The sequence below is a fragment of the Antechinus flavipes genome, chromosome 5, assembly GCF_016432865.1.
Source record: "Antechinus flavipes isolate AdamAnt ecotype Samford, QLD, Australia chromosome 5, AdamAnt_v2, whole genome shotgun sequence".
Taxonomy (NCBI): Eukaryota; Metazoa; Chordata; class Mammalia; order Dasyuromorphia; family Dasyuridae; genus Antechinus; species Antechinus flavipes.
In genome coordinates, this window is record NC_067402.1 from 45,898,681 (window position 1) to 45,922,601 (window position 23,921).

General features: G+C 40.5%; 1 protein-coding gene across 1 annotated transcript; it reads left to right on the forward strand.

Annotated features, from left to right (window-relative positions):
* The first annotated feature begins 6,147 nt into the window (after positions 1 to 6,147).
* LOC127564782 (lanosterol 14-alpha demethylase) lies at positions 6,148 to 23,801 on the forward strand. Its single transcript, XM_052001537.1, has 10 exons — positions 6,148 to 6,533; positions 7,880 to 7,978; positions 8,967 to 9,143; positions 9,706 to 9,832; positions 11,352 to 11,526; positions 14,547 to 14,666; positions 15,082 to 15,277; positions 16,226 to 16,321; positions 17,579 to 17,747; positions 22,120 to 23,801. The coding sequence occupies exons 1-10, from the start codon at positions 6,291 to 6,293 to the stop codon at positions 22,296 to 22,298; spliced, it is 1,581 nt and encodes a 526-aa protein (XP_051857497.1). The 5' UTR covers positions 6,148 to 6,290; the 3' UTR covers positions 22,299 to 23,801.
* The last annotated feature ends 120 nt before the right edge of the window (positions 23,802 to 23,921 follow it).

The following is a 23,921-nucleotide window of genomic DNA, read 5'->3' on the forward strand; positions in this document are numbered from 1 at the left end:
AATCACAAAAGTAGAAAAATACCTGTCCATAAAATACCCTCCTTAGGAAAACAAGGCCTGTCTACCCTGCTGCCCTGATCCCGTGGTCCCCAGAACCTTTCCTTCTGCTCTGCAGCTACATTCTCCAATGTGTGTCTCTTTCATTTAGAGAGTAGGGACCATCTCACTTTTCTCTTTGAATCCCCAGTATAAGTAGCACATTTATTGGTATTCAGTTTCAGTTTTGTCTGACTCTTCATGACCCCATTTGGAGGTTTTCTTTGCAAAGATGCTGGAGTAGTTTCCCATTTTCTTCTGTTTATTTTTCAGAGGAAAAAACTGAGGCAAATAGGATTAAATGACTTGTGGAGGGACACACAGCTAGTTAAGCATCAGAGGCCAGCTTTGAATTCAAGAGTCTAGTGCTCTATCCACTGTTCTACTTTGCTGCCCTAAGTAATACATAGTATTAGTGTGTTTTTTTTTAATTCCACTACTGTATCATATATGACAATAGGTTTTGGGGATAAAAATATGAAAGTGAGAACAACCTTGGCTTTACTTATATCTTACTGGTTGGGGAGGGGAATACAACATAATTCCAGACAAGTAAATACAGTATATATTTTTTAAAATAAATGGTTTGGTAGTATGAGTTGGGTCCTGACATAGGAGATAGCACTTCATTCTCTGAAATCTGAAGGAAGTGAAGACTGCCAAAAGGTAAAAGTGAGGGAAGAAGATATTCCATAAACATCTACAAAATGACTAGTATGTATTCAAAAGTACAAAAACAAAAGATGAAATGTTACAAAGGAGGAGCACCAAATGGCTCTTTGGATTGGAATGTCTTCACCTAAAAAGGTAAATTGGATTGTGAAATTGTTTAATGATAAAAGGAATCTTTTGTACTTTATCCTAAAGCCAAAATGGAGCTTCAGCTTCCAGATCAGAGGGACACAACTATATCTGTGTTTTAGGAATACAGATTTGGGAGTGGTGTGGAGGCTGGATTGTAGAGGCCTGAAAAGGCATAGAGTATAGGAGGCTGTTACAATTGGCAAGGCTGGCAATGGAGAGATCCCTGGATGGACTCCAAGGATTGTTGTATGAGCAACCAGACGTGAAATACTGAGGAGGTGAAATCATAGGAGTGCTGGAGAGAACCAACAAGATTTGGATATGTGTGGGTCAGAAACCATTAATAAAACAACTGGATAGATCTCTAGAAGCAAAGCAAAGTTTATTTACGTTCTCGAGAACCGGAGTCCCACCAATCGAGCAGACAATTGAAGGGAGGAGGCACCTTGGGGGGGGTAGGGTCAGCGCTTTTATCCCTAACGCAAATTCCCCCTCCCACCACTGACCCTCATCCTTATTGGCTGAGGATCTTACATTCTAAAAGCAGGAACTATCCAAGAAATTGAACTTGACCAACAAGTACATAGTTGCCCATATTTGGCTGAAATAGGGAGGATAACAAGAAGGGGACTTAAGTATGCCCTTGGGGGGCTAACAGGGAGGGGATAGCAGGAAGAGACTTTAAGTATGTCCTTAAGATAGCATGGAGGAGACACTTTAAGTATGCCCTTGACTTAAAGTCCTTCAGGCCTATTCAAACTTTGAAATAGATGAAGCCTTACTTGATTTTCACAACTGTCTTGAAAGATCTCATTTTATCTCGTTCAGATACAAGTGAAAAGGAAGTTGAATCTAGGATGCCGCTTGGGTGATTGGAAGAAAGATGGTGCCATGAATAGAAATGGAGGAGTCACCAAGAGGGGTAAGTTTCAAAGGGAAAGATTTCTTAGGAAAAATATGGAATTCAATTTCCACACCTAGAATGAGCTTTTTGGTAGTTAGGTGGCACAGTGGATAGAGTGCCAGTCTGAAATTAGGAAAACTCATTTTCCTGAGTTCAAATCTGGCTCTGACACTTCTTATATTTCTGGAGAAGGAAACTGCAAATCACTCCACATCTCTGCCAAGAAGACTCCCAAGGAGTCAGGAAGCTTCAGACAAGATTGAAAAAACTTTATGACGACAACAATAAAAATAAAAATGAGCTCTGTTTTGGCCAGGTTGAGTTTGATACATCTGGGGTCAGTGGAGACAGTGAGTGTGAAGAGGTGCTTCAGGTCTAAAACTCTGGGCAAGATAGATCGCTCTCCTCTCTAATCCAGCCTCCACACAGCTGCCAGAGTGATATTTCTTTTCTTTTTGCTCTTGTGTGGAAAGGTGAAGAACTTAGAGATTAAGCACATATTGATCAGAGACTGTTAACTAAAGTAGACCAGGCCTATAGGCTCCAGTCACATGATTTTAGATGAGACCTGGACTGCATTCCATTGTCCAAAGAAGGAATAAAGTGGCCGAAGCTGTATATCACCTTTTTCATGACCAAATAGGGAGATAAAGGTTTATGTAACCAATCACAGCCTGTAAAGGGTGGGATTTTGGGGGGTTCTTTGTTTGAAATGTATAAAAGTTGTAGCATCTTCAAGTGAATGACTCTCCTCCTCTGGGTATCTTTGCTGTCCTTTCAGGCCCACAGGCCAGGATGGTCCGCTTCTCAAGATTCTAATACATTCTTTCTGTACATCATTTGGAGTGACTGCTGAGTAGTCAGTTTGGGTAGGTGCAATTGCCCAAAACACTCTCAAGGAGCTTCTTGTTTGTCCTTCATTTTCCTTAATACTATTTTATTTTTCCCATTACATGTAAAGATACTATTCGACATTCGTTTTTGTAAGATTTTGAGTTCCAAGTTTTTTTTCCTCCTTTCCTCTTTACTTCTTCCCTCCCTAAGACAACAAACAATCTGATATAGATTAAACATGCACAATTATTTTAAACATATTTCCACATTAGTCATGTTGGGAAAGAAAAATTGAGAAAAAAGGGAAAAACCATGAGAAAAACAAACAAGATTGTAGAGGGCCACAGATAGTGGGGGAACTCTGGGTAAAGTATAAGACCCTTTAGCCCAGGGGAAACCCACTGACAATATCTGGTTTTGTTCTCCATTTCCTTTTGGAGCCCACATCCCTTCCTGAGAAGTCTCCTCTCAACCATCCCAGGACACACTTGAATTGTTGGTTTCCTTCTGTTGGTTCTGGTGCCTTCAATGATTGTGACTGATAAGAAACATAGCTTCAATATGGGAAGAGGCTTTGGACTGTTGCTTTTACATTCCTTTTAAGTGAAGCTTTGGGAGATTCAAAAAATTTGAGCCCTCTATGTAACTAGACATTAAGGTACAAGATCCAGCCCAAAGATAACTGAGTTGAGGACTTATCTCTCTAGCAGCAATGTCATACTAGGAATTGACTTTAGTGACACCATTGCTATATAGAAATTATGCTAAATGTGACTATTTTCCCTAGGGCAAGAGTCTAGGTGACAGGGAGTATGGTATGTTTTCAAAAGCAACAGAGAGAGAGAGAACAATAGCAATAATATAGGAGATACTGTGCCCCAAGGCACTGGGGAGGACAGTTGTTATTGCTATATCTTTGAAATAAATATCCCATTCAAAAAGGAAATTGATGTTAGGTGCTTAAATGGAATTAGAGTACTTATCATTCTCTCTGATGGCTAACAGTGGAGTGGTGGTAGGACACAACTGGAGGGAATTGAGTCTCTTCTCATTAGAGAAGAGATACCGCCAAAACTAGAGTAGCAGACCTTGCTTTGGGAACATACTTGCCAATTATTTAAGATAAATAGAATTTATTTTAAGAGGGACAGTAGTAATAGGGGGAGGCCCCATAGGATACAGCATTCATGCTTTGAGGAAGCTAGAGATCCAAAGGCAGAGGTGAGGGAGAGGGAGGAGGATAGAAAGGGCCAAGGCCCTCAGCTCTTTACTGCAATAGCCTTCTGTGGTCCTTTTGCCCCAAGCCTCTTTCTATTCCAATCCACCCTCCACTGAGCAAATATTTTCTTCAAAGCAGAGACATAACCCGACAACTTCAACTCAATCTGTTCCAGTGGTTTCCTGTTATTACCTCTGATGACCTCTTGCCAAATCAAAAGGCCTTTTCCCAATTCTGCTGTCAGCCTTTGACACAGTTAACTCCAAGATATTATCTCCTTCCTGTTTTTTTTTTTGCTAAACTGCTCCTTCTCTCTTTTGTTCTTCATCCTTATCATACTGCGTTCCTTCCCTCTTGTGCAGTTCCCTGATGCTATTAAGGGTACCACCATCCTTCCCTTTCACCCAGATTTCCAACTTGGGTATTTTCTTCAATTCCTAACTGGAAATCATATGCACAACAGAGTCAATCGATTGTCAAGTCTTCCAGCTACACATCTGTCCTTTCATGTCCGACAGGTGCCACCATAAGACAGGTGTCCATTACCTTTCACTTAGATCTTCTAAGGTCTTCCTATCCCAAGCCTCTCCTCACTGCAATGCATGCTCTACTTGCAGCCAAACCCTCTGCCCCAAATCAACCCTTCCCAGGGACTCCTGGTTGCCTGTAGTGTGTTGCCTGTAGAATGTGCAGGTATGAATCTATTTCCAAGTCAAGGGGCAAAATTTATTATAATTGTAACCCCAATTGAAGTAGACTAAATTCCAAAAGGTTTTAGCAGAGGTCAAGGAGCAAGAAAATAAATGGGATTATCTCAGGAACTTGATTATCACTGATCAATCCGCTATTTATCTGAAGGTCAGCAATGTTTGTAGTACTTTACTATTGTATTCCTAAGGCTAGGAGACTTTAGAATCTTTGACAGAGTGTTAGAACAATTGCATTCCAAAGTCAGGGGGCCTCAGGATTACCGCTTTATCTTTCCTAAAATCTAGGGGAAGAAATAAATAACTATTATTATATATTTTTTCTATTATTATATTCTTAAGGCCAGGAGACTTTAGGACAGATTGTTAGAATAATAGCAGTCCTAAAGTCAGGGGGCCTCAGGATTACTGTTACATTTTCCTTAGAAGCTGTGACCCCATCATCCAGTCCAGTGTTTGATGTCTAAAGCATTTCTGAACCCCGTCCTTCCTTTTACTAGCTTCCCTGTCTCTCCTGGTCTCCCCATTTTCAGTTCAATTCAGTCACATATAGTGAGATCTCTTACATGCCAAGATTAAAAAAAAATGGAGATAGAAAAAAAGAGGCAAGACAGACCCTGCCCTCAAGGAGATTACAACCTAATGGGAGGTGGGGGACAAAGGGCCAATAAAGATATGCAAAGCAGGATGGCGAGGATTAATCCGCAGAGGGACGCGCTGGGCCCTGCGGGAGCCGCAGTCTCGGGAGGTTGGGCCTACCCTCGGACACTTCCCAGCTGTGTGACCCCCACAAGCCGCTTCAGCGTCCCTGCCAAGGAGCCCCCAGATTGGACACGACTTGACAACTGTCTCTATGTAACACTCTCAGCCCGCTTCCTCTTCAGTTTCAATGCACCTAAATCGCAGCATTACCGCGAGACCAGCGAAAAGCAGAGCTCCTGGCCAAGCGACGGCGCGGACTCTCCCGTAGAGGGCAGGGAGATTTCTAGGCTTTAGGATACGAGGCGCCAGACTCGCAGAAAGATTGATCGCTCTGACTCGTTCCTGCTGAGGAGGTGGGGCGGAGAGACCTTCTGGGCTCTGCTCGCGCCCTTTCCCCGCCCAGCAGCAGGGGGCGCCCCTCGGCCAGGCCTCCGAGGCGCGAGCCTCTCACCAAGAAGTTTTTCCGAGTTCCGAGACCGCCCCGATACAGCGCGTAGGTCTAGGTAAAGGGCACGCCCCCACCACATGGTGACCGTGACGTCACATAAGCCGACATCACCTCAGGTGGAGCCCGTGCAATCAGCATCGCGGCCGCCCGTCAGGCGGGCGACTCCACCGCTGCCTCCGAGAGCTGTCTTTAACCGGCCAATTCCCCTCCCCCGCAAAAAGTAGTGCCTCGGGGATGCCTCGCGGGGGTCACCCCTCGCCCCTCCGGAAACACCAGCAAGTGGGCCCCTGCCCCTCCGACTCCAGAGCTTGGGGGCCTCCGCTTTCCCTTACCCCCTGGGCACCCCGACCTCCGCCACCGACGGCGCAAGAAGACGCGCTCGGAGGGAGTGCTGAGTCTCGGAGGCGGTGCGGGGGCGGGCCTAGGCAGAACCCCTCCCCTCCCTATGTGACGTACCCGTAGCGCGAGGAGGGACTGGGGGGCGGGGCCGGGGACATCTAGGTAGGTGACAAGTCCCAGCCGCCGCCGAGTTGCGAGTCACCGCCTCCCACCCCGGTTGCCTCCGGTGCATCGGCCCATCGATCGGTCAGTCCGTGGTGGGCGGCTGCAGTTGCTCCAGCTGCGGCGGCGACGGGGATGGCGACCCCGGCCTCCAGGTCTCTCTCCTGGGCTGTAGCAGCGGCTACGGCGGGCTCGGCGGCGGCGGCGGCAGCGGGGATGGCGCTGCTAGGGATGCTGGAGGGCGCCGCCGGGGCGTTCACGTTGGGCGGGCGGCTGTCAGCCGTGCTAGCTGCCTGCGTGTGCACGCTCGGCCTGGCCTACCTGTTGCGCCGCGGGCTGGGCCGCCTGCAGCGCCCGGAGCCACCGGCCGGAGGAGCGGTAAGGACGCGCGCACGCTGGGCCGGCCGGGGGAGGGGGCATCTCTGCGGAGGGGCAGGGCGTGGGACCCTGCGGGGCTCCCCAGCCCTCCGGTTCTCTTCTCACGCCCTCAGCCCCTTGACCTTGGCCTCTGCGCCCGCCCGCCCATCCTTTTCTTCTTGCGGTCCTCGCATGGAGCAGGGAGGAGGCACTGGCCAGCTAGAGGGACGGAGCGAACATGGGACGGGTGCAGCGGACTTTTTAGGCATTGATTGTGACCAATGCTCGTAAAAGCAGTGATGAAGGGAGAACTTCCTTTCTGGGTGCCTCTGCACCCAAGGTCCGCGGACTCAGCCCATTCACATTTACGGGGCACTTGCGCCTGGGGGGGAGAGAGGAGCGCTTCTGATGGGAGTGACGGCTCTCCGGGAGTGACAGAGATGCCCGGAGGGTGAGAGAGATGGGGGACAGGACTGAGGGGTCTGGGCCGGAGGGCTTGGAATGTTATCCGGCATCTGATTCTTTTAATTTAGGTTTCTAGAATGGAGTGGGACTGGGGGGAGGGGAGAACGGGACTGGGGAGGGGTGGTCACTACCTGTCCAAGAGGCAGAGGCTGCTCTCGGCAGAGACTGGGCAGCCCAGCAGCTTAAGGGCCGGAGGAGAATTTCCGATGGCCTTGGGGGTTGAGAAAAGGTCACGTGCTCTAGGGCATAGGGAAGGGGGCAGGCTTTTTTCCCCCATTGATTATTCCAAGCTTGATTTCTAGAAATCAAGGGAACTTTCTTTTGACGTTAATCTCACTTGGTACTCTAAGAAGGTATCATGTTAAAGGGAAATTCATATAAAGTTTATGTTAATTCTGCCTCCCTCCTTTTTTGCTTCCTTGGCTTTTTATGTTCTGGAATGCCTTTGTTCACTGATACAGGTGTCACTTTTATTTCGATCCTTCCTAACCCTCTAGTTTTAATTCTTAGATCTTTCTTTATCCACCCTTCATTTACTGGTATTCTGGAAACTGAAATCAAAGGTTTTAGAAGAAGCTGGAGCAAGTGATCCCCACTACTTTTTTTTCTTGCTTCCTGAATGAAATTTGTCCTAGATTTATAATGGTAATTTTTGCAATGTCCACAATTGTGCCCAGCATCTGAAATGCAGTGGTCTTCCATTCTGTGCTCTGGTGTTCTTATAACGGCTATTCTGTAGTGTTTGGTGCTTTGCTAATCTTAAATTACTTTCATTTGGAGTCCACCCTTTGTGGGGTTTTGTTTTTTTAAGTTTTAGCAGCTACTTTTATTTCAATTTTTTGAAGCTGCATTTGTTGTAAATGGATCCAAAAATAAGTTTTAATCTTTTTTTTCTCTTTCAGAAATGTCCACCTTACATTTTCTCTCCTATTCCATTCCTTGGACATGCAATAGCATTTGGGAAAAGTCCTATTGAGTTTCTAGAAAATGCATATGAGAAGGTGAGTTTTCTACTTGAGTCAAGCCTGTGGATCAGTAAAATTTAGATTAACTTCCCTTAAGTTTCCCCTTATTCGTTCATCCCAGGATTCTTGATAATCTATGATATCCCCATTTTCAGTGTCCAGTCTTTCACATCCTTTTTCTCTCCAGAGATACTATTTCCTTCAGTGCCTCCCTATGTACACCTAACTATTGAAACTAAAATGACTTCACTGACCTGATTGATGTTGGTCATTTGGAAACCCCTCCCTCTGGAAATCATGCTGGGGGCTGGCCTTCTCAAGCTAATATAGGGAGAGGGAGGGACAATCTGAGACTGTTGTCTGAGACAAGACATTTCACTGTTCTTTAAAACCAGTCAGTCAATAAGCATTAAGCTCTTACTCTGCTAAAAGCTGAAGATAGAAAGGCAAAAGGTAGTTCCTGACCTAAAAGACCTCATGGTCTAATGGAGGGAAAAAAAAAACATGAAAAAGAAGCTGAAAAATGGGGGTGATGAAATGATGAAAACTTACTGCCAACTGATTAATAAATGATGAGAGTGGCTGCACTAAGCCTCCTCTTCAAATGGAAGGCCAGGAAGGAACTCTCCAGTCTCCACTGACCACTCCTTTCAAGGAAAGAAGGGTTTTTAGGGCTAAAGAGTCATGGGAAAGCTTTAGATTCCATTCTTTCTAGTTAGGCCACAGTTCCAACAGGTATAAGTTGTAGAAAGGCAAAACATGGCACATTCTAAAGTAAATTTTCTTGATTATTAGACACATCTTTTGCACTAAGTTGCCTTAAGAAACAGTGAGCTTACTATTACTGGGGGATCTGCATTGGAAGCTGAGTATTGACATTAGAGTTGCTGTAAAAGAATCTGTATTTCAAGTAATTCTTGGAGTAGATGATTTCTGAGATATTTTTTGATCCTATAATGTAGAAAAGTTAATGAGCATTTTATTTCTGTTTTTTTGATCACATATATACCTTCTTCTTTCCCAGTACGGACCTGTATTTAGTTTTACAATGGTGGGCAAGAAGTTTACGTACCTCCTGGGCAGCGATGCTGCTGCCCTGCTCTTCAACAGCAAGAATGAAGACCTGAATGCAGAAGACGTGTACGGTCGTCTCACCACGCCAGTCTTTGGGAAAGGTGTTGCTTATGATGTGCCGAATCCAGTACGTGTTACTTTTTGGGGATTAATATTAAATGTTTTAACCTATCATGTCAATTAAAATCATGATGCAACTAAGTAATCATTCTCAAACAGTTTGTTGTTATTTAGGAATCTACCCTCTACTTAGAGGACTATTTTTTTAACAGTTGCTACTGATAGTAGCCTTGAGTTAGTAGAGGTTCAGGGAGGATGAGAATAGTGTAAGGGAACAAAGAAGGGGGAAGGGCGCAGGATAACCATATAAATCAGTGCAAAATCTGAAGGATTTTGGGATTGGTAACTGGATGCTGGGTTCAAGGGATAAGTGTTGAAGCATGGAGTACTTGGAGAGGAGGCATTTAAGACAGGACAGCTTGAAGGCATTGGGTACAAAGTGATTAGGAAGGGTACCTTTTTTTTTTCATTTTTAGGGTTTGGGGTTGCCAGTTTTGCTATAGGTTTCTTTTAAATCTTATTCTTATTCAGAAGATAGTTTTCTGTGATAGATGTGTTTAGTAGATTTTCTATAGTAAAAAAAAATGTGATTTTCTTTGGTCTTATAATATTTAATTCATTTTTTGAAGGTATTCTTGGAACAAAAGAAAATGTTAAAAACTGGCCTTAATATTGCCCATTTTAAACAACATGTTCCAATAATCGAAAAAGAAACAAAGGAATACTTTGAAAACTGGGGAGAAAGTGGAGAAAAAAGTAAGCAAGATTTTAATAGTATCTCATTACTGCTTTTTGAATATTCTAAAATGGAAATTTTGCTTTTTAAAAGGTGAGGGTAACATTTTCATATTGGTATCTTAATTTCTTGATGTGTCTTTTCCTCCTCCTAGCTTCTTCCCTCCTCCTACCAATTCTTTAAAATAGAATTTTTGTTAGGAATTTTAAAATTTTAGAATTTAATTTCAGTATTTTTTAAAAGGAACTTGAATGGAATGGAAACAAAATTAGTATACATTTAAACATCTATTTTGGATATGGTTAATGTAACTTAAAAATTAAAGTAGCTTGTTTACAATTTGTTTACCTCAGATACTTGAGTAAGGATAAATGTAAAGTTTATGATTTAAAACCTGATAAAATTTGAGAGAAAATTTGAATATAAAGTTCATTTAGAAGAGGTCTTTTCAAGAGAGGAAACTAATTTTAGTTTTCATATGAGGACAGTTTTAAACTTTGAACATTCAAATTCAGCTTCAGAATATAATTATATGCTGTAATAACATCAAGGAAAATAGAATCCACATAAACGGATTTTTTATCTTTATTAACCAGAAAAATTACTTTACCTATGATGAAGGAAATATTTTCAAAATGGATTACTGTCAATTGCCATGAATTTCATTGCCAGATGATGCTGTGTCACTAACATTTTTACTGGATTGCAACATAATACGTCCATGTCTTAGAAAACTATTAGGGAGCATTGGGTCTTCTTGCACGTAGGGTAAATAACCCTTTGCTTGCTTTTATGTAAAAAAAGTTTTTATAGTCTTTTTTTTTTTTCCCTTGCACTGTCAGAGTTGTATTTTTCGTTTTTGTCCTCCAACAATTAAAATGCCACAACATTTCCATTTGATCCCAGTTTGCTTTGGGATGGGAAGACCAGATAATCAACTTTAAGTAGCCATCTCTCAAATAATAGGATTTGTATTATGACAATAATGCATGTAGCCCTTAGTTAACTTGCTCTATATGGCTGAGAAGCCTTTTGTTACAAACTTTATTTTTCTGGTGCTCAGTTGTGCCTCCTTTAGATAGTGAATGTCAGTAAGGGAGCTGTTGATGTCTTAGAGGAGAGATTTTTGAGTCCTCATTTTTCCTTAACTGAGGGCCATTTCCTATTTTCTTCATTTCCTGTGTTTGTCTTCCATCACTCATTGGCCACTTATAAGTCCTGACCTCCTCAGCAAGGCCTAGCTTTAGTCAGTGGCCCCTGCCCACTGATGGGACTACTGGAGTCTTTTGAACTTCATAGAACCTTCTGGGGCTTATTCCCTGCTGTCCCATCCTTGAGAAGCTAGGCCTCCTCCTCTCACCAGTGAGGTCCCAACCTTATTCACAAAAACCAAACAATGATCACTTTCATTTCTGAATGTCTTTTGTAATGGAAAGGGCAGGCTCAGATTAAGAGCCTGGCGGGGGACATCTCAGTAGCCTCCAAGGGTGGGAGAAACCCTGAGATTGCCTCAAAATGGACTTTTTGTCTCTTCCTCAGATTTGTTTGAAGCCCTTTCTGAGCTTATTATTCTCACGGCTAGCCACTGCTTACATGGAAAAGAAATCAGAAGCCAGCTGAATGAAAAAGTGGCCCAGCTATACGCAGACCTGGATGGAGGCTTTAGCCATGCTGCCTGGCTCCTGCCGGGATGGCTACCTTTGCCCAGTTTCAGGTACTTAGTACTCTTCCTGAGTCATCTGACTTGGAGTCTGTGTGTGATGCTTTGTGACTGTTTTGTGTTGGGACTGGTGAGCATTGGCAGAGGGAACTCTTCCACTGAGCTATTTCCTCGCATGATGGAGAGGAGCAGCATCTCTAGCTTTCAGTTTTAAAGTGCTTGGGACACCGAGAAGGGACTTCCTAGGGTGACAGATAGGATGTGTGGGGCATTCCTGACCCCCTGGCCACACTGCCTCTCCTCTGATGCCATTTACTGTAATATTGGAAATTTTTAAGAAAAACTGACAAATAAAAGATTTTAATTAGGGGATACTTACTTCCAATATGAAACTATTATCACAGGGCTTCTTTAAATATTGAGTTAGTTTAAAGGAGTGTTTTATTAGGCAGCTTAGTGCTGGACTTGGACTCAGGAAGATCTGAATTCAGAACTGACTTTAGACATTCAATATGTGATTCAGTTCAATTGACTGTTTCCTCAGTGTCCTCATCTGGAAGTGTGGATAAAAATAAACCCTACCTTCCAGGATTGTTGTGAGGCTAAATGAGATTTATAAAGGGCTTTGCAAACTTTAAAGTGTTATATAAATGCTCTTTTTATTTTGGCTCTATTGCAATTGCCTTGTGACTGTCTCTTAGGATTGTCTTATTCTCTTTTTTTGTGTGTTCTTAGTTGGTGACTTCAGCTGCTATGGGTTTAATTATCACTGTGCATGTAACTCCTGGGATCTGCACGTTCAGCTCTGGTCTCTCCCTTGAGTTCTCATACCTCATTACCGATCACCTGTTAGTTCAAATTGGATGTGTCCCATAGACATTTCAAGCTCATTTTAAAAATTATTTTCCTAAATTGCCATTTTTTGTTGTGTAGTCTGCCTACTTTGTGGTCACACCCAAGTTTGTAACCTTGGCATCCTTGCTTTTTCATTCTTCTCATATATCTTTTCAAAGACCAAATCTGGTAGTTTCTTACTTTAAAATATATTTGGATGTTTATCCTCTACCCATCCAGTCACACTATCTTCCTGTTAGCTCCTGTCACCTCTTACCTTGTTCTCCCCTTTCCAGTGCTTATACATGCCCGCCAAATACTGAGAGTTATTTTTGTCCTCTCCTACCTCCCCCTCTCTCCCAAACCTTAGTGCTTCCCATTGTCTCTGAAATAAAGTAAAAAATGCCCTTCCCTGTTTGGCTCCAGCCAGCCTGCCTCTGCTCTTCTTGGAGGGGAGTACTCTGGCTTGCCCAGGCTGGCTGTGTGCCGATCCCTGAATGTGCTCTATGGTCGTAGTCTCTGGGCCCAGAAGGGACTCCCTCCTCACCTTCTCCCCTTCCCTAAATCCCTTGTTTCCTTCCAGATTTATCTCAAGGGCTACTCTCCAGGATGCTTTTCCTGTTTGTCCTCCCTGCTAAAATTACTTCTTGATCATTCTGTATCTTTCTCATTTACATGTAAAAGTAGTGGCAATAATAAGGTAAAAAGCCAATGTGCATGTACATAGTACTTAAATGTTTACATATCTCATGTGACTCAACCACCCTGTGAGGGCTTGGGGCTGTCATTCCCATTTTACAGATGAGGATACTGAGGCAGATAGGTGAAGGGGCTTTGTTAGGACCACCCAGGTAGTCTAGCTCCATTTGAATCATTGTGCTTCCACATTGGATGGACTGTGAGCTCTGGATTCTGCTTTCTGGTGGTGTATCCCTTGTGTCTGAAAGACAGTAGTTTTTTAAGTGCTTCAAGATTGATAGAAAAGCAACATTTCCCCAAAATACTGGGAATGGCTTTTTGTGACTGAAGTCATCTTTGACTTTTTCCTTACATCGCATCACTGATAGTGATTTCTGTTTTTCCTTTGATAACATCTCTTTGTAATTCCATTGCTTTCACCCTACTGCTCCTATTGCTTTATACCCAGATTTAATTAATTAATCTTAATTAATTGGTTCCTCAGTCTGTAAGTTTCCTCCAAATTAATTTTTGGATTGTATCATAAGACCATTGATTTAGATTTAGAAGGGATTTTAAAGGTCCTTTTAGTTGAGACCATTAATTTTCAGGTGAGGAAACTGAAGCACAGGCCTAAGGCTACCTGAGTACCCTGTGGTAAATTGGGCATTTGAACATCAGTTGACAGAGTGTCAGAAATCTCCCATGACGTTCTCCATATTATTGTTTTGTTTTGTTTTGAAGCTTTATTATTATTCTCTTATTCAAAACCATCTTTAATCTGATGCCAATACATTCTTATAGTCATGTCTCATTGCCCTACATGAACCCCCCTCCTGTTCCACTTAGATCATTGTCTCTTAAACATCATCTTACTTGTTTTGATTTCACAGTTCTTCCTGCTCTGAAGTATCTTTCCTTAATGGCTAACTTATTTAAATCCTTATTTTTTTAAAAAAAGCCCAGCTCCAATTCCACCTACTTTCATGAAGCCTTCCATTACTACTGTAGCTAGTTTGTTTGTACTTAGCAGTGATACACTTCCATATTTCTTCATCTTTAGATTCTAATACGAGTTAGCAATTAAAACTAAACTTTATATCCCAGACACAGTTTTAGCAATTCTTTGAGGGTAGAAACTATACTTAGTTATACACTATGTTTGGAATGGAGTGAGTGCTGAGCTGTGGAGAAAGTAGAATGGGCTTTGTCCTACTTAGCAATTCCTTTGGGGGAGGTGGAAGAGAACAATTCTGATTCTGTAGGTAGGGAAATAGTGGAGAAGAGAAGGGATTGGAATGAGGACGATACATGGGAAAGCAGAAGCAAATCTGTTAGAACTGGAATCACACTGCCTCCTTATTAAATAATTAATTTAAAATTCTAAGGTTCTGTTTTTAAAAAGGCCATTCTGCTTTCATTTACGTTAGAAGATAGAATGGGTCCCCTCCCCACCCCCTTAGCTGGAATTTTATCACTATGCAAGAATTGAATAGCCTTGAAACTACTTAATTTGTAATTATTTCTACTTTTTTGCATAATTTATAATTTCTGAATTATAGGCGCCGGGACCAAGCACATCAAGCAATCAAAAACATTTTCTATAAGGCGATCCAAAAACGGAGGAAATCAAAAGAAAAAAGTGATGATATTCTCCAAACTTTACTAGAGTCTACTTATAAGTAAGTAAAAACTGTTTTGGAGCAAACATAATGAAATTAATTAATAATTTTGCTTAATGTTTTATCTTTGTCCTCTGACTGGCAATAGTTTGTTTTTAGCACTGATTTGTGAGCATTTAAATTGAATGACGTTATTTTCTTTAAAATGTCTACAGATCATTGTGAAAAATAAGGAACTAAATAGTTGAAAACATGAGGAAGTTTTTTTTCCCCCAGTGCACTTCCAATGGTTAAATAAGTTTGTCTGTCCTTAAACTTTCTACTGTTTTCTTCAAGAAAATGTGAACTTTAATTTGTGATATTAGAGAATTTAAGTCTCTTGAGTACTCCATTTACTTTTACATTTCATTGACATTTTGAGGTGTATGTGTGACTGTTTAAGTGCTAAAGTTGTTTGTCTGGTTGACTTCTTTAGGGATGGGCGGCCTCTGACAGATGATGAAATTGCAGGGATGCTGATTGGCCTTCTGTTAGCAGGGCAGCACACGTCCTCAACCACAAGTGCTTGGATGGGCTTCTTTTTGGCCAGAGACAAAGCACTACAGGAAAAATGTTTCTTAGAACAGCAGAGTGTCTGTGGAGAAGATTTGCCTCCTTTAAATTATGATCAGGTTTGCTTGGCTTTTGGTTTCAAATAAGAATTCTAAGTAGGGTCCCAAAGGGTGATTTTGGAGGTGTATGGTTAGGTATTAGATTTGAGACTTTTCTTGTTGTGGCACTTTCTTATATTGACTAAACCTACTTAACTGCCTTATTTCTAGTGGGCCTGGTATCTCTTTTAAAATTAACTCACAAAGAGGGAGTTTGTGCCATTGAAATGCCACCTTTTGAAGTTGGCTATAGACCTTTTGCTTCTTATTTTACCTGAGAACTGAGTATGAAAGTAAAGGAAAACTGCAGTGTTGCCAAGCTGTTGTGAAGAACACCATCATGTAGATGCCTTTTGAAGTCCCATGTCTTGAGATGCCATGGTCTATGTTCAGTGATAAGCTTTCCTCTGAATGACTGCGTCTGTCTACTTCCCTTTGCCTCTGCTTCAACTTATGAAGTCGAGTCCCCTTGCTGTTGGTGTGGTTTGTGTATGTGTGGGAGCCTCTGCGTTCCTAGAATCCTCAGAGTTCTCTGGGTCCCTTGTTGGGAGCAGGTGCTGACCATGGGAGCTGAGAGGGAGCAGGACAGACCCCAGAGCTGCTCTGACTCGGACAAAAGCAATGAATTGGGTGATTTGCTCAGGTTACGAAGGAGATGACAGAAGCAGGCTTCTAGCACTGGGATCCTATTCTCCTGTCCCCAGAGCTCATTGGCCAGCTAGTGGTTTTCTGCACGGTGTGACCTGACTGGCCGTGTCCACATAGAGCTGCCACCCTTTTTCTCTTCTTCCTCTTGGCAGCAGGAGGGGTTTGTGAGTTTTGGTGGTTGAAACGCCACTGAGGATAATGAAGATTGTACAATGTACTAGTCAAGTAGTACAAGTCAGCGTTTTATACTGTTTGATTTGTGGAGTGTGACTTGTGTGTATTGTTCTTCCTAAAGCCGCTCACAGATTTTTCTCTCTTTAGCTCAGAGATCTCCAAATTCTGGATCGCTGTTTGAAAGAAACTTTAAGACTTCGACCTCCTATAATGACTATGATGAGATTGGCCAAAACCCCCCAGGTGAGTATTTCCGGTGCACTGCAGATTTTAAAACAAGCCCTTGGATAGGATTTTCGGTGTAGGATTGGCAGGGACTTCAATCCTTCTAGTCCAACTCTCTCATTTTACAGATGAAAAATCTGAGGTCCAGAAAGGTGAAGGAACTCGACCATGGAGAGTCAGCTTAGTTAACAAGCATTTATGAAGGGCCTGTTGTGGGCCAGGCACTGTGCTAAGTGCTGAGAATGTAAAGAAAGGTAAAATTCCTGCCTTGAAACTCACAATCTAATGGGGAAGATGACATGCAGACAGTTACACAGACAATGAATTTATCAACAGAGGGAAGGCACTGAGCTTAAAGAGGACTAGAAAGGGCTTTCTGCTGAAGATAGTGCTCTTGAGAACAGGACCTGAGATTTGAATTCAGGTCCTCAAGTGTTATGGACCAGAACTTGAAACAAGGTACTAAGTGGAATAAGGAGACAATGGTTAAGTCTAGTTTAGCATTGATTTTAATTCTACAACAAATAATGGTTTCCTAGTGATAGAATGATTGGTTTATGCTCAGTGTGGAGCATATAAGCTAGGAGCCTTTAGAGAGAAGGTAAAGGACTGGTGGCAGGAGCTTAAGTTCTCAGAACCAAGGGAGAAATTCAATTCGATTTTCCTGGGTGTCTGGCCTGGACTTCTGCACTTCTTAAGACCAAGGCTAGATTGCAAGGCTCTCCAGAAAGCTGCCCAGCCTCAAGAAGGAGATAATAAAGGATCTGGATTATAAGAAAGCTAACTGGGTCCCAGGAAAGGAGACAAGACTACTTTGAAAGAGATAATAAAGGATTTGGACTTTAACCCCTGGCTGCACTTGTGGTGATTACTGAACTGAAACGAAGGCTTCTCCCAGAGAGCCCAAGAAAACCCAACAAGAGAACATTACGTTTTGGCAAGAATATTGCACTCAAGAGCCAAATTCATTCACCAGACTGCACTGCGTTCTTCCTGCAGGCAGGATGCTGCTATTTTTGAAAACATGAGCCCAAGATGAAAACCTAACAGTGCTTTCTTAGTAATTGTCATTCAGAGAAAGTGTATCATTTAATCATGTAAGTTTATGATAAAATAATGGTTTTGCCTCAACAGCCTGCCACCTAGATATTTTTTTTATGATATTGTATATTGATGCTCACTTATTTTATGGGGTTGGTTCATTTAAATTCAATGAATCTGGAATATATTTTGAGTTGCCTAAAGAAAAATGTATTGTGTTCCCTTAACTTGTAGATTGTAGCAGGCTATACAATTCCTCCAGGTCATCAGGTGTGTGTCTCTCCTACTGTTAATCATAGACTTAAAGACTTTTGGAAAGAACGCTTGGACTTCGATCCTGATCGATACTTACAGGATAACCCTGCATCGGGTGAGAAGTTTGCATATGTGCCATTTGGAGCTGGTAAGTCATTTATTTGTGTATATTATTGTATTATTTTGTTAAACAAACACTTCCTTTAGTGTATTGAAACTTTTGTGCCTTATTATCCCCATTGTTACCCTAGTATCCCTTTCCCTTCTCTTCCCAGAGAGCCATCCCATGTGACAAATAGTGTTTTTGAGAGAGGAAATGAGCACAAGTGATCAATACATTGAAAGAGTCTGAAAACATGTGAACCTCTTAACTTATACAAAGGTGGGGTGGGTTGTGGTGTCATCTCATCTCTTCAAGACCTGCTTTCATCTTAATTTTGTTGTATTGTCTGCTGTCATTTTTCCCATTTATGTTGCTGTTTATGTTGTACAGATTGTTTTTACATCAGTTCATAGAGCTCTTTCCTTGCTGTATTCATTATGGTAAACTATTATTCCATTACATTCATGCACTCATTTGTTTAGCCATTCCTCAATGGAGGGTCATCTACTTTGTTTTCAATTCTGCTATGAGTATTTTAGAGTAAAAGGGGACTTTTTCATGCTGGTGGCTTCCTTAGGGTATAAGCAGCTCAGCATTGGATTCCCTGATCCAAAAGATATATGGACAGTTTAGTCACTCATTTGCATAATTTCAAGTGCTTTCCAAAATGATTGCACCATTTCGTAACTCCACCAGCAACACGTTAGTGTGACTATCCTTCCATAACTTCTCTAGCATTAACTGTTGTCATTTTTTTCCAATTTGCAGAGAGTGAAGGTGAAATCTCATAGTGTTTTAAATCTTTATTTCTCTATTAGTGACTTGGAGCATTGTTTTCATGTAGTTGCGAATACTTTGCAATTCTTTTTAAGAAGGGTTTATTTGTATCCTTTGACCATTTATTCTTATTTATTAATTGTTGATGTGGCTTGGATACCACCCCCTTTTCAGATAATTTGATACAAAGATCTTTTTCCCATTTGATTACTTCCTCTCTTAATTTAGATGCTAAAGTTAATGTTGTCTGCAGTTTTTCAGTTTTAAGTAATCAAAAGTTTTTTCTTTTGGTAACTGTCTCTCTGTTTGCTTACATACTATATCTTATGCCTGTGAGAGATGCCTGATATGTGTTTAATTTTTCTATGTGATCTTTAATATTAAGATAACATCCATTTAGAATACATTGTGAAACGTGTTAAGGTATTGGTCTAAACCTCATTTCTGCCAGATTGCTTTCCTCATTTCTTAGTGGTTTTTTCCCCACATAAGCAGTGTTTCTGTACGTAATTATATTTTCTACTTAAACACTAGATTAGGTTCTCATTTGTGAATCTCTCTTGCCTGCTCTTTTCCACGAACCTAGCTTTGTATTCTTTAACCAATACCAGATGGTTATGCTGACATTTCTGCTATGTAATATAGTTTGAGGCTAAGAAGTACTCTTCCTTCTTTCTTTTCATCATTTCCCTTAATAATTTTAGAACTTGTTTTTTCAAATAAATTTTTTCTTGGTTATGTGTTGCCTTTTTTATCTTTTTTGCACATGCTTTAAAAATTGGAGCTCCTTTGACTCTGCTGTTTTTAATTTCAAGGATAAGTCTGAATTTTGTTTCTGAAATACACCCCTTATCTATTTTGAGTGGTATTATTGTTTCACACTATTGACTGGGATCTCTGAAAATTTTCAAATATTCTTTGGTGAAGGTTTACCCTAAATATGCCAGATTCTGTCATGAAGCATCGTAACTTGAATTATGAATTCTGAGTTGTCTTGGACAGTTCTATCTTACTGGACCTGTTAGTTTGGTTTCATCATCGATCAGAAATTTCTAGAGTGCTCTTTTTTGGTTAGGAATTTTGTATGTCATTTACATTTTACAACCTGATGTAATTAATATTTCTACTAAACATAATCTCTTACCTGTGTTCAATCCAGTTCAATTAGTTGAACATTATCAATTGTTGCTTAGCTGTTGGCAAGTTGGTTTTCTGATCTTGCTATTGACTTTCTGTATTAAAAAGTAGTTTTCATGAGGCATTTAAAAAATATTACTGATTTTAAAATGAAAAAGCATTTATTGAACTCATCCCTACTTAATCTCAAGTTCTGTGCTCAGCAATGGGGATTACAACTAGAGAAAACACAGTTGGTCAAGTTCACATTTGGGTAGGGAGGGAAAAATATTTTTGTTAAATATTTCTCAATTAAGTGTAAACAATTTTTAACAATAATTTTTAAAAATTTTGATTTCTAAATTTTTTTCCTACCAAAGCAGTTTGAGAGTAATTGTATATGGGAGGTCAAGACTTTGTATTTATTTTCTTTGCCCAGTATTGTTTCTTTTTAAATCAGATTTTGTGTTGCAAAGATCATAATAACATTTATGCAGCACTTTATGTATGTTATCTCATTTGATCTCTACAACAGCCCTAGGAGGGTAAATATTTTTTCTTTTTTTTCTTTTATTTATTTTTAAATAACTTTTTATTTGACATAACCCATGCTAGGGTAATTTTTTACAACATTATCCCTTGCACTCCCCCAGGTGGCAAGCAGTCCTATACATGTTAAATAGGTTACAGTATATCCTAGATGCAGCTATGTATGCAGAACCGAACAGTTCTCTTGTTGCACAGGGAGAATTGGATTCAGAAGGTATAAATAACCCGGGAAGGAAAACAAAAATGCAAGCAGTTTAATATTCATTTCCCAGTGTTCTTTCTTTGGGTGTAGCTGTTTCTGTCCATCCTTGATCATTTGAAACTGAGTTAGATCTCTTTGTCGAAGAAATCCACTTTCATCAGAATACATCCTCATACAGTATCCTTGTTAAGGTTAAGGACCATTCCTAGGTGAAGAGGCAGGTCAATTCTCCAAGAGCCCCCACAGCTGTGAATCATAACATCTGAAGGAGCTGCAGGACTCAGGTGTTGCTTGTAAATTAGAAAGGCAGAGGGAGGAGAGAGGTCAGTGAACAGCACCTGCCTCTCAGTCTCCTTGTAGCAATAATCATCATCTTCTCACATGAAGAGATCCTTTTTATAGGTCTGAGTTAAAGACTTCCAGCAGCCACTGGCAGGTGGCTCCCATAGCACAACAAGGCCTTAGGTCTTCCTGCCTTCAAGTCCACCATGGATGCAAAAAATTTACTTTATTACAGTTAAAAATGAATTCTTAAAATCAAGAAAAGACATGGCACAAAAAAGGGAGCAGCCTCTTGTGTCCTTCCATGGCTGTTCCCAGAGCTTCCTAAGAGAAAAGGTGCCACGAGTCTCTCTCCCCTCTTTCTGCCATGCACTGTTTAGTCACTTCAGGCTTTGCAGGTGGGCTTCTAACCCTAGGGTGCAATCCCTGTGGAAGCAGTGAGACATTACCTGGTAAACTTCTGTTCCGACTCTTCTCCCCTGATTATTCTTTAAATATTATTCTTCACCTGTTCCCTAATCAAGGGTATCTTCTGAGGCTCCATCCTAGGCTCTCTAGACTCCCTTTGCTCCTAATCCCGGCCAATACTGATTAATGTTACTGATTGCAGCTTCAGTGGAGCTCCTTCTCAAACAGTCCTCTAGGCCGTGGTGTTAAATTCTTACTACTTGTAACCCTATGACTTACTACTTGTGACCTACTTGTCCACCCCTTTCTCCAATCTCTATCCTTCTTAATATTCTCCATGACCCAACTTCAACTCTGCTTGCATTTTCCAGTATACTCTGGAAATTTAATTCCATGGCTAAAAAGCTTTCAAGTTTGAACCTATTGCTCTTTTCTTATGCTCACTCTAACTTCTAGCACTCATGGAAAGACCTGGTTTCTTTTAGATGTGTCACGTCGATCGTGGGCAGGCAGCTTCTCCAAGCCTCTGCTTACTATGAAAAATAGGTAGATGGATACTTGCCTCCTTCAAAGTATCCTTCAAAGAGAGTTTTTGTAAATTATTCTTCAAAGTCCCTGCTTCACGTATATTCCACTGCTGCTACTCCTAACCACTAAGTTTCGTAGCCTCAGTCATCTGAGCGTCAAGTGTCACCTCTGTGAGGTTTCTCACCTTTAGCGCCACATCATGAAAGCAATTATGTAGTCCAGCCTCACCCTGTTCTTTTTACTCATGAAGAAGTAGAATCAAGGCCATGTGACTGGCCCAAGGCCCAGGATTTCAGTCATCTGGTCCTCCGTGATTTTCTAACTCAATTCATATTTATTATTGTTGCCTTCTTTTCTTCTTTCTCAGCATAGCTTGTGTTGGCTTGTGTACATGCTATTTTTTTTAGTAGAATATAAAGTCCTTGATTATAAAGTCTGTTTGATTGAAGTAACTTAACAAAAACTGACTAGAATAGTAGTTTTAAAATAAGTAACATTTTTTCTCTAAAGTATTAAATACATTCAAATCCTCATTTTGTTGCTTTCCTCTTGTAGGTAGGCATCGTTGCATTGGCGAAAACTTTGCATACGTTCAAATTAAGACCATTTGGTCCACTCTGCTTCGTTTATACGAATTTGATCTGGTGAATGGATATTTTCCTGCAGTGAATTATACAACCATGATCCACACCCCACATAACCCAATAATCAGATACAAACGAAGAACAACATGAAAAAATGAACCGGGGGAAAAACATGCTTGTGGTATTGTGAGCTACACAGCATTTGCACCAAATGAAGTTTACAAAAAAACTAAAATGTACTGGGTTTTTTGGGTGCGCAATTTAAAAACTAATTTATGAATCCTTATGCTAAAATTGTTTACATGATTATAATGCTCTCTCATAGTTTACTTGCCATGTGTACATTACTGGAGTCAAGCTCATTGAAGTATTCTAAAATTAAGCTGAGAAAGATTATTTTTAGGGCAGTTTTTTAATATAAAATTTGAAAAATGGATATATATTTCGACTGGGAAGGAGAGGAGGGAGTCTGTTCTGGATTTCACATAATGAATATGAAATCCGTTCACATTTCAGGGATAGATTTAGATTTAGTCACATTTTTAAAAATTTGAGTAGTTGTATTAAATGTCTTCCTGCTGTAGTCAAGATTCAGTTACATGTGGGAATAGGGTTCCTTCAAAATAACCACTTTCCTACAAATTGTGTCACTAGAAAATCAGACTTCCAAACAAGGTTTGAGAAACTTTTTATTTTTTAAACAAGGCTATCTGAACATATAAATACTATGAGGAAACTAAAATCTTTACTCTCAAATTAATACCTAAAATTTTTTAAACATTAATTTTTATACTTACCTATTACTCATGTATTGTTGCATTGGATAATGATAGGATTCCTCCCTTAGATTGACAATCTAAGAAGAAGCTGTATACTGTCAGGAACTTCTATATACTTAGCTGCTTCAGCAGAATTTTGGGAAGCTCTTCTTCTTGTCCAAAAGCATCTCAGTATTTCTGGGGGAAAAAAAGGGTGCCAGAACTTTGGATGATACCAAAGGATTTGTTAGTTAATATTTTGAACAGGACTTGTTTCACTCCCACTCCCCAGAGCCTAGTTCTGAAGAAAGACGGTTAAAAGATTGGAGAGCAGTCCAAGTACCCAATCCTTGGGAGTAAGCCTGATCATTATTCTTACTTCATTTAATCAAATTACCTAAAATCTAAAAAATGTAGAAATCTGTTTTGATTGATTGAATAAATATTACACTGTAAATATCACACTGTAAAATGGAAGTGACAGATTCATGTATATGTTCTAATTTGAAATGTGTGTGTGTATGTGTGTGTGTGACTATACTGATACTGTGTATTTGAGTGCACAATTTGTTCTTACTAGGTAAGGATGAAATATTCCCTCCTTGAAATATCATGTATATTCCAGTAATGTTCTTAAGTTAAAATAGTTTTCAGGACTCATGTTGAACTCATTAAATGTAATAAAAGTTTTCACATTAAAATAATTTTGGATAAAACAATGAATTTATTTACAAAGTATTTTATTTATATTGGGTGGGAAGCAGAGAAATATGGTATAGATTTTAATCAGATCATCTTATTAAATATTTGGGGTAGGATGAATGCATTTGTGTTTAAGGTACAAATGTATAAAAGTCATGTATAAAATAGTCAATAAAAAAAGCTCTTGTTTTTATAGGCTATCCTGACTGAATTTTACTCCTCAAAGAACTTAAGAGAGTTGACTTCTATGGAGGCCTGTAGCTTTCAGCACAGCTTACTATATCTTGGCACCACCTAGTTCATAAGGTTAACA

Bases quoted from the DNA above. Each gene is read 5' to 3' on its own strand.
- LOC127564782 (XM_052001537.1), top strand. From the start codon at position 6,291: ATGGCGACCCCGGCCTCCAGGTCTCTCTCCTGGGCTGTAGCAGCGGCT. The intron at 9,833-11,351 runs GTAAGCAAGATT...TCTCTTCCTCAG, and splicing joins GGGAGAAAGTGGAGAAAAAA to ATTTGTTTGAAGCCCTTTCT. The intron at 15,278-16,225 runs GTTTGCTTGGCT...TTCTCTCTTTAG, and splicing joins CTCCTTTAAATTATGATCAG to CTCAGAGATCTCCAAATTCT.